Below are 11,509 nucleotides of genomic sequence, written 5' to 3'. Positions count from 1 at the left end.
TCCCCCCTAAACTTGTGGTGGGTAACCGCGCTCACCAGAGTGTCCCTTACAGCGGTCGTACTATGAAATACAAAACCTTGAAAATTGCCTCATGGAATGTGAGAACACTTCTAGACTCCAACCCGGACTTACCTAAATGCCGTACTGCTCTTGTGGCGGCAGAACTAGCCCGTTATAAGATAGACATCGCTGCCCTTAGCGAGACTAGGCTTCCAGATTCAGGATCCCTTACGGATCTGGCAAGGGGCTCCCCTTGATCAACCAAGACAAATGGGCGTGGGCATTGCAGTACGGTCATCTATACTACAAACTATTCCAACCGCTCCAACTGGTATCAGCCCTAGAATTATGACTTGGCGCATACCACTCGCCAAAGCCCAGTACGCTACACTTTTAAGTGTCTATGGCCCTACGCTACCATCTGAAGAACATATTAAAGACACATTTTACAACTGCCTCCACGAAACCTTACAGAATATCCCACCCAGAGATAAGATTCTCCTTCTTGGCGACCTAAACGCACGTGTAGGTAGCAGCCACCATCTCTGGGAAGGAGTACTCGGGCAACATGGAATAGGGAAATGCAATGAAAATGGACTCAGGTTGCTCACGCTATGCTCCGAACACTCTCTTACCATCACCAACACCAAATTTCAACTTAGAAATATGCACAAAGCAACATGGATGCACCCAAGATCAGGACATTGGCACTTATTAGACTATGTGATAGTCAGGCAACGCGATATCAGTGAAGTCTTAATTACACGGGTTATGAGAGGAGCAGAGGCCTCAACAGATCATAGGCTGGTCAGATCCATACTTCGGCTTAAAATCAGACCTATCACCCGTAGAAGAAACCTCAGTCCTAAAATTAACCTAGCTGCTCTTCAAAACTCATACACTAGAGAAGCTTTCCAACAGGCTGTAACAGATTCACTTCCATCAGCTCGACAAGCAACAGGAGATTCAAACATCACCACTGAATCTCTCACTACATCATGGAACAATGTCTGTGCCACCCTCCTGCAAACTGCAAAAGCCGTCTTAGGCTCAACCAATCGAAGACACCGCGACTGGTTTGATGAATATGCCGAAAACATTCATGATCTTATTACAGCAAAGAACAAAGCCCATGACCTTTACCTCCGTAACCCATCTCCTACCACCAGAAACCAGTTCTCAGCAGTACGCTCCGAGCTCCAAAGACTCCTAAGAGACATGGAAAACAAGTGGTGGACCAACCTGGCAGCCCAGATGCAATCTTATATGGACCTAGGAGATCTCCATAACTTCTACTCCTCTTTGAAAACTGCGTATGGCCCTGCATACTCGGCGCTTACACCTGTCCGATCTGCTGATGGCACCCACCTACTCACAGACTCAACCCAAATACTCGATCGCTGGGCATCACACTTTAGGCAGCTACTAAATCACTCGAACCCTACTGACCCATCATTTCTCAGTGAAGTCCCACAACTTCCAGTCTCACATGAACTGGACTCAGTACCCACTATTGAGGAGGTAATTAAATCAATAGCTGCCCTCAAGAATCACAAAGCTGCCGGGCCAGACAATATCCCAGCTGAACTCCTCAAATATGGGTGTATTTAAGTTGCAAACTCAATTACAACAGCTCTTCCAGTGCTGTTGGGAGTCTGGCTGCGTTCCACAACAATTTAAAGATGGAAAAATAGTTACTATTTATAAGAAAAAGGGTGACAAGTCTCTCTGCAACAACAGCAGAGGCATCACCATCCTCTCAACGGCTGGCAAGACGTTAGCACGCATTATGCTAATGAGACTTCTCTCTCACATAGCTGAGAGGATCCTTCCTGAATCACAATGTGGTTTTCGGCGGGAGAGATCAACCACAGATATGGTATATGTAGCACGTTTGCTCCAGGAGAAATGCAGAGAGCAGCATCAAAACCTGTACATAGATTTTGTAGACCTTACTAAAGCCTTTGAGTCCGTCGACCGCCCCCTGCTTTGGAACCTACTTGCAAAGTTCGGTTGCCCCCCTAAATTTTTCTCTATAATCAGATCTCTACACGATGGCACAAATGCAGTGGTTGTTGCTGGAGGGAGAAGGTCAGATCCTTTCGAAGTATCAACTGGGGTTAAACAAGGCTGCGTTCTGGCACCAATCCTTTTCAACCTTTTTACCGCGGTCGTAACCCAGGTATTCTACGCCAACAACGATGCAACTGGACTTGGAATAACCATCAACTACAGACTAGACGGCAACCTTTCCAACAATGCCAGAATGCGTGCAAAAACACGCACCTCCACCATCTCGGTCGTCGAGCTCCAGTATGCTGATGATGCTGCATTCGTCAGCCACACAGAGCAAGGACTGAAGAGCACACTGGATGCTATTGTTGACTCTTACACTAGGGTAGGATTGGTGGTAAATACCAACAAGACCGAAGTGCTTTACCAACGCACTGGCCACAATGCACCTGTAGATGACCCTAATATTGAGATTGATGAAAATGCACTAAAGGTTGTGCCACATATTACTTACCTTGGATCTGTTTTGTCCTCTGACTGCACAATTAATTATGAAATTACCCACCGCATAGCTCTTGCTTCAACCGCTTTTGGAAGACTCTCTTGTCGTGTCTTCTATAATCACAACCTGACCCTGTCCACCAAGCGGTCAGTTTACTTGGGTGTCTGTCTCTCAATCCTACTCTACGAATGTGAAGCCTGGGCTACTTACAGGCATCACATTAAAAAGCTGGAGAGATTCCATATTCACTGCCTCCAACGAATCCTGGGGATCCACTGGTGGGATAAAATCCCCCACACAGTGATAAGGCAGCGTATGAATATACCTTGCCTCGAAGAATTCCTCATAAAAAGGCAGCTCCGTTGGACTGGCCACATCATCCGCCAACCCACCAATAGACTACCCCGTATTGTTAATTATGGGGAACTTTACAATGGGCAACGTACCGTTGGCAGGCCCAAAAAGAGAATTAAAGATCACACTAAGGACTCTCTTAAGAAATTCAACATCAACCCAGCAGCCCTCGAAAGGGAAGCATCCGACAGGAATCAATGGCGATCTACTTTGCAAAGAGAGGCATATTACTTTAGAGACGACTACGAGAAAAAGGCTGAAGCTTGCAGAGCTAGACGCCACAACACGGCGCCCTCATCTCGGGCAGCACGTGTGTGACCAACATGGAAGGAGTTGTGTCTCTATGGCCACCAAAGATCCCATGTAAATACATGAAGAAAAAAAAAAAAAACCAACCACCGTTTCACGCACGGAGTGACGTCGTCATCGTATCGATGGACAACAATAACTAACTATATATATATATATATATATATATATATATATATATATATATATGTATATACATATATATATATGTATATATATATGTATATATGTATATATATGTATATATGTATATATATGTATATATGTGTATATATATGTATATATATATATATATATATGTATATATGTGTATATATATGTATATATATATATATATATATGTATATATATGTATATATATATGTGTATATATATGTATATATATATGTATATATATATATGTGTATATATATATAATGTATATATATGTATATATATGTATATATATATAATGTATATATATATGTATATATATATGTATATTATGTATATATATGTATATATATGTATATATATATGTTTATATATATGTATATATGTATATATGTATATGTATATAATATATGTATATATATGTGGTATATATATATGTATATATATGTATATATATGTATATATATAGATGTGTATATATATATATTTATGTATATGTATGTTTATGTATATATTTATGTATATATATGTATATATATGTATATATATGTATATATATATATATATATGTATATATATATGTATATATATATATGTATATATATATGTATATATATGTATATGTATTTGTATATATATATATGTATATATATGCGTATATATATGTATTATATATGTATATCTATGTGTATACATGTATATATATATATGTATATACATATGTATATATGTATGTTTATATATATATATATATGTATATATATGTATCATATATGTATATATTAATATGTATATATATATGTATATATATATGTATATAAATATGTATATATATGTGCCGTTACGAGAGGTAACGGGGCTTTTTTATATGTCCGTGTAATCCCCATGTTTACATATCTTTTTGTCGTAAGGCTCGTTTCCCCTCGGAAGAGGTTTCCAAGTTTTGTTTTTCGTAATGTTTAATTTAAGTATGCTGCGAGCAGAAGCTTCGTCTGCTTAAGAATACTATCGTTGTAAGTTGTCTGCAAGCTGTGCTGCAAGATAGCATCTCATTATTTGTACAATGTTTCACTTAAAGAATTAGACTTAAGAAGGTGTGTAAGAACCGGTTACTGTGGTGTGATGTCACGTCACCTCTAGGCGCCAGTCTTGGTCCGATCTAGAAAGATGTACACACCCCACGCCGAGCCCAAACCATGTAAGTCTTAAAACTCTTTGTATTTGAGGTTTAGAGTATTCTAGTGCATCCTTTGTAATACCCTCTTCTTGTGTAGCCTTTAGCCTATAGTAATTATAGTACTTTTTACAGTTTTTCATCAATTCCAACGTATTATCGAACGATGGATCAGATCTGCATTAAATACGCATCAAATATCCCCGTGATTCTATAACCTTCAGTCCCAAGTCTGTCTACGTCACGGACGCTATGATGTTGACTGTCTATTTGATCTGCGGAGTCCCAGTTGACTCCGCCATAATGAAAAAATGGTTCGATAGAAACGAACAGATGAAGAAAGCATAGGAATGAGGTTTCGGCCAGACCACGCCCTGCACGCCGTTGCCACGTCTAGATTCCCCTCGTCGTCACCACATGAACTTGATGTGCCGCCTTCCTGGCATAAGTTGCGTGTGTGTGCTTGGGTGTAGTGGCGCAAGTTAAGTGTAGTGTAGTGGCGCAAGTGTAGTGTAGTGGCGCCAAAGTGTAGTGATCTTGTGTCGTCTTAGTGATCGTATCGGCGCGCGAGTGTGATGTGGCAACAACGTATGGTTGCCAAGTCCCAACAGTGTTTACATAACACCTCGTCGCAGTTAAGCATGTGTTTTTCCTTTGAAGGCAAGCTACCTTGCCTAAAATCCTGTCATATGTTAATATAAGCATGCGACTAATGTGCATTTTTAGATTGAACCAAATGTAGGGTTTAATCTGTTGTTGTCTACCTCAATAGTCGTATAGTTAGGAGTGTGGTAACGTACTCCGTGGTTTTCGATTAAGTTCGAGTTTTCCTTGTCTTCTTTATCATATTACTGTCTTGTCTCTCACTGTTTCTCTCGCTTGGCAATATGTCTTCCAACCACAGTATAGATGAAGGACCCGTCTCTGGTAGGGTCAGAGTCCTCACGGCTGAAGGGCAAGAGGCTTTTCAGAGAGCGTCTGATCAGCATGAAGAGAGGGTAAAGGCGAGTAGAGAAGGAGTACAAGCCTTATTGGAAGAACCGAATCATGGTCCTTGGTTGTATAAGGCCCACGCTGTGTACCAGGATACTGTAAAAAGGTACCTGGAATTCTTAATGCGTGAACGTACTTCAGAAAGTCTGGCTCGTGCTGAATCAGTGAAGCACGAAGACAGGGATTTTCAGGCATCTTTTCGTCAGGTAATCAGTAACTATGCTTCCTCTTCCTCAGTTGAAGTCACGGAAGAGGAACACCACACTGAACCGTTTTTACAAGATGACCCGAAGTCCAATCAAGTTCCTTTATCCCTCGTCGACCACTCTGAGTTTTGTATGCCCCCTTCCATGAAGGGCAGTTCAAGAAGGTCGGTTAGGTCAGGTCGTTCCAGTAGCACCAGTGTTAGTGTTGCAAGGAAGCAACGAGCCAAGGTGGAGACCGCTCGTATCAGAGTCAAGTTTGCCGAACAGGAGGGTCAGCTTATGAAAGAGCAGGCTGAAATGCAGGCCAAGTTCAAAGTTATGACACAGCAAAAGGAGTTGGAAGAAGCCGAAGCCGAACTTAGGCATTTAGGAGCCGACGATGATTGGGAAACATGCAGTGACTGGGACCAATTAAAAGGTACAGTCGCTACCCGCACCCAACTATATGTGGAGCAACAGGGTGGTATAGTCGATGTTTCCGCTAGTCAGAAGGATCTGGTAGGCTTGAATCCTGAAAGCCCTGTTTTCAAGCCCTGTTCTGATTTCAGAGTTAACTCACAGCCTGCTAACAATGTTCCATTCAGTTTTGAACCTCGTATCGAAAAGGTAAAGGTGAGGTCTGTGCAACCTGCGCAGCAACCTGTTGCTAACCATGTTTCTTATGTGTCACCACCTGTAGTAAAACCTCCTCGGAGTGCATCTCCTAGATTGGGGACAACCTCCAATTCTGCCGATTTGAGCAAGTTCTTCTTGCGGAAGGATTTACTTCTTAGCAGGCTGTCTACGTTTGATGATACTGCGGAAGATTATGCTGTTTGGAAGGAGAGTTTCAAGGAAGTCGTGCAAGAGTTAGGAACCTCATGTAAGGAGGAGATAGACCGGTTAGTTAAGTACCTAGGTCCTGAGTCTAAAGAATGGGCCCGTACAACTAGAAACTCAAATGCCAAGAATCCAACCCTGGCGTGCAGTAGAATTTGGGAGCGCTTGGATGACAGGTTTGCTGCCCCTTCGATCATTGAGACTTCAATTAAAAAGAAGCTCGCCAACTTCTCTAGGATTTCACCTAGAGACACCTTAAGGTTATACGACCTGTGTGACATTCTGTACCAGATAGAAGCCTTGAAGGCTAACCCTGTATACAGTACACTGTTTGCATATTATGACGCCTCGTCAGGCATCAATCCCATTGTCGCAAAACTTCCACCCTGTATACAGAGAGCGTGGACTGGCAGAGCCATGAACTACAAGACTGCTCACGGTGTGCCGTACCCACCTTTCTCCTTCTTCATTGAGTTTGTGAAGGAGATGGCAAGGGTCGAGAATGATCCATGTTTCTCTTATCAAAGCCTTGGAGCCGATGGTTTTGTGAAACCAGAGAAGCCACCTCCCTCTAAGTTTCCTCAAGTACGTGTGAAGAAGACTGACACCATGTTGTCCAGTGGCAGTAAGCCGACCACGGGCGCTGACAGGTCTGTTGGCGCCGCTAGTCCTACCTAGCAAAGAAAGGCAGAAAAGGGAGATTTTTGCGTCTACCATGATGCCTACGTACACCATTTGGATTTCTGCAGGGCTTTTCGCACCATGTCAGTGAGCGAGAGGAAGGTTTTCTTAAACGATAAAGGAGTGTGCAACAGATATTGCAAAGGTAACCATCCTCCTTCCAGCTGCAAAGAGAGAACTTTCTGCAAACTCTGTAAGGCCCATACTCATGTGACTGCCTTACATCACGATGAACCCAGGTCGAAGAGGAGTTCGACTCAAGCGGTTACAACAGCATGGAAGGGAGGTTGCTCAAGATAAAACACCTCGCTCCCCTGTAGTCAATCAAGTGCCGCTTCCAAATGTTCTTACCCCCATAGTAAAGACTCAGGGAGGGGAGGATGCTGCGGTCAATTCCAAATGTACCTTGATATGCAGTAACCCCACCTCCATGAGTAAGTCCTGCGCCAAGACCTTCTTGGTAAAGGTCTATCCTGAAAGTAAGCCAGAGCTCGGAGTGTGGTGTTATGCCATCCTAGACGATCAGTGCAATTGCTCTTTAGCAAGGTCTGAGTTTTTCGATTTGTTTGACAAGCTGAGCAAACGGGTTTCATATCGTCTAGCTACCTGTGCAGGTGTAACGGGCGCTTCTGGGCGCACCACCAAAAATTACACCATCGTGTCCTGGCATAACTCACAAGAGGTACATATCCCTCAGTTAGTGGAATGCGACAGCATTCCCAATGTAAGAGAAGAGATACCCACCCCCGCCATAGCTCGTGGTTATCCCCATCTGTCCGATCTGGCCGAATGTATTCCACCTCTGGTTCCTGAAGCTGAGATTCTACTCATCATTGGTCGAGATGTGCCTTCAGCTCATTACATTTTTGACCAGAGAATTGGACCTGTCAATGCCCCTCTAGCTCAACAGACCAGTCTGGGTTGGGCAATCATTGGGGAAGTGTGTCTCCATGGCACTTGTAGGCCTCCTGTCATTAGCAGTTTCAAAACATCCTTTGTACATGATAGACGTCCCTCTATAGTCGCACCATGTGGTAACCAGATTCATGTTTCTGAAGTAAAGGATGATTTGTTCAAGGTAACCAAAGATGATGACAAGGCCGCCCTGTCGATTGAAGACAGGAAGTTCTTGGATGTTATGAACTCAGAGTTCCGCAAGGATCAAAGTGGTCATTGGGTCGCGCCACTGCCTTTCCGTCCCAATGTTGTAGCCACCAGTAATAATAGAGACTTTGTGTGGCACCGCACACTGTCTCTCCATCGTAGCCTCAGCACAAAGCCTGAAAAACGTCAACATATGATGGCCTTCATGCAAAAGATGTTAGATCGTGGGCATGCTGAGGTTGCACCACCATTGAAGTCTGATCAGAAGTGCTGGTATCTTCCATTGTTTGGGGTGTACCACCCTAAGAAACCTGACAAGATCAGGGTTGTGTTCGACTCTTCTGCCAAATCCAGAGAGTTCTCCCTAAATGATATGCTGATGTCAGGTCCTGATATGACAAACAGTATTCTCGGGATTCTTCTACGTTTCCGTCAGGAAGCTGTAGCAGTGGCAGCTGATGTAGAACAGATGTTCTACAATTTCAAAGTGAAGACTGAGCAAAGAGATTACCTCAGATTCTTCTGGTACAAGAATAATGACCCTGATGAAAGGTTGATTGAGTATAGGATGACTGTTCACGTTTTTGGGAACACGCCATCTCCCGCCATTGCCACCTATGGCTTGCGTAAGTCTGTAGAAGATGCCTCTCCTGAAGTTCGCTATTTCATAGAGAACAATTTCTACGTGGATGATGGGTTAGCATCTCTGCCAGATGCGGAGACTGCTTACAAGTTAATCCAAGACTCTAAGTCAGCACTCCAAGAAGGAGGACGCCTGCGCTTGCACAAGATCACTTCCAACAGTAAGGAAGTGCTGGAAAAGTTTGCCACCAGTGAGCTGGCTGATAACCTTCAGGAGCTGAACCTAACTTCTGACTCTATGCCCATGCAGTCTAGCCTGGGCCTCTTATGGGACATCCAAAGAGACGTTTTCGTCTATAAGTTCATGGATTCAGACAAGCCTTCGACAAAAAGAGGGATACTGTCTGTTGTAAATAGTCTGTTTGACCCCATGGGATTCTTAGCTCCAGTAATAATAGTGGGAAAACTACTCCTAAGAGAGATAACCAATCTAAAGTGTGGTTGGGATGAACCCATACCAGCTAAGATCCATACCAAATGGTCCAGATGGCTAACGTCCTTAAGGGACCTCAAGGACATAAGCATCAATCGTCAGTTTGCTAGTATTTCTTTGTCTCAAGCTCACAGGATAGAGCTTCATACCTTTTCAGATGCTTCCAGAGTAGCAGTAGGAGCTGTATCATATCTTAAGGTTTTCAGTGATACCAAAAGCTACCAGGTGTGTTTTGTGAGGGGACAAGCTAAAGTAGCTCCCAACCATGGTCATACTATTCCCAGGTTAGAGTTGTGTGCTGCAGTGATGGCAGTTAATCTCAGCAATTCCATCTCGGATTGCTTGGACAAACCCTTAGACGCAAGGCATTTCTATTCTGACAGCATGATTGTCTTGGGCTATATTCATAATGAAAGGCGTAGATTTCATGTCTACGTGAGTAACAGAGTAGACCACATTAGGTCGTCCACCGAACCTAACCAATGGCATTATGTACCTACAGATTGTAATCCAGCAGACCTGGCTACCCGTGGTCTTGAAATAACCGACCTAAATCAGAGTGATTGGTTGTCAGGTCCCTCAAGCTTATTTGAGGATGTTGTATCCACCAGTGGAAGTTTTCCTCTTGTAAGCCCTGAGACAGATAAAGAAGTAAAGGTATCAGACTACACAATTGAGTCTGAACCCCTTGTTAGTGCAAACAAAAGCAATGTAGAGCCTGCAATTGCGTCATTAGCTCAGAGGTTCTCTAATTTCTCCTGTTGGAGGAGACTTGTAAGAGCGGTAGCTCTCCTTAAGCATATAGCCCGTTCTTTCAAACAAGGTAACAAGTGTTGTTCAGGTTGGCATATGTGCAACAAACATAAGTCACCCGATCAACTAGAAGATGCAGCTGATTTCATTGTTCAGACATACCAAAAGGATTATTTCTCGTCTGCCATGACTAAATTGCAAGGTGAAGTTTGTTTACCTCCTTCTAGTCCCATTGCAATCTCTGTCTCCTTATTTAGACCAGAAGGGCCTACTTCGTGTAGGAGGCAGGTTGAGTCAAGGCAGTGATGTACTTGGTATGCTTGCAAGGCCTATTATTATTCCAAAGGAATCCCACTTAGGCTTGTTGTTGATCCGTCACTACCATGAGACAGTGCACCACCAAGGGAGAGTGATTACAGAAGGAGCCGTCCGTACAGGTGGTTTCTGGATTTTGGGAGGAAAACGTACCATTTCTAAGGTCATTTCCAAATGCGTCACCTGTAAAAGGGTAAGAGGTAAGGTGTGTGTTCAGAAGATGGGAGACTTACCCGTCGATAGACTTACTCCCAATCCGCCATTTTCCTATGTAGGAGTTGACCTTTTTGGCCCCTGGCATATAAAAACTCGGCGCACTAGAAGTTCCTTCCTCGAAAGTAAAAGATGGGGCGTTCTGTTCACCTGTCTTGTTTCCAGAGCTATCCACATAGAGACTGTAGAAGAATTGAGTACTTCTTCCTTCATTAATGCCTTAAAGAGATTCATCTGTATTCGTGGCCCAGTTAAGATGATGCGTTCTGACAGAGGCACGAACTTTGTAGGTGCTGTCAAAGCACTGAACTTGCTTGCCATTACCGATGAAGGTGGTGATGTCAATATTTTCTTGTCAAGTCAAGGTTGCACTTGGTTGTTTAACCCTCCTCATGCTTCTCACATGGGTGGAGCATGGGAGCGTATGGTGGGGATAGTCCGCAACATCATGAATGTGATACTGACTAACCATCACCCCAAGGCATTAACACATGAGGTGTTAGTAACCTTCTTTGCAGAAGTATGTAAAATCGTGAATTCCAGACCTTTAGTTCCTGTTTCCTCGGACCCTAGTAGTCCTTTCATTTTGTCTCCGTCCATCCTTCTCACTCAGAAAACTGATATTCCTGTAACTCTTCCTGAAGAGATAGATATTAAGGCAGTATACAAATCTCAATGGAAGCATGTCCATCACCTTGCTGAGGAATTCTGGAAGAGATGGAAGAAAGAGTATCTTTCCTCTTTGCAACCCAGAAGAAAGTGGGTCAATTCCTCTCCAAATGTAAAGGTGGATGATGTAGTGTTGGTAAAAAATCAAGAGTGTCCCCAAGGACAGTGGCCCTTGG

At 43.2% G+C, this 11,509-nt stretch overlaps 1 protein-coding gene across 1 annotated transcript; it reads left to right on the top strand.

Moving 5' to 3' along the window:
* The first annotated feature begins 270 nt into the window (after positions 1–270).
* LOC143031689 (uncharacterized) lies at positions 271–1,611 on the top strand. Its single transcript, XM_076195842.1, has one exon. It carries the CDS (start codon positions 271–273, stop codon positions 1,609–1,611), a length of 1,341 nt encoding a protein of 446 aa, XP_076051957.1.
* The last annotated feature ends 9,898 nt before the right edge of the window (positions 1,612–11,509 follow it).

This window comes from Oratosquilla oratoria, chromosome 1 (genome assembly GCF_046742065.1).
Source record: "Oratosquilla oratoria isolate Oo_2021 chromosome 1, ASM4674206v1, whole genome shotgun sequence".
Lineage (NCBI taxonomy): Eukaryota > Metazoa > Arthropoda > Malacostraca > Stomatopoda > Squillidae > Oratosquilla > Oratosquilla oratoria.
The sequence above is the reverse complement of the archived record's forward strand: the minus strand, read 5'-3'. Positions and strand labels throughout refer to the sequence as shown.

Coding starts and splice junctions, on each gene's coding strand:
- LOC143031689 (XM_076195842.1), top strand. CDS start 271: ATGGGCGTGGGCATTGCAGTACGGTCATCTATACTACAAACTATTCCA.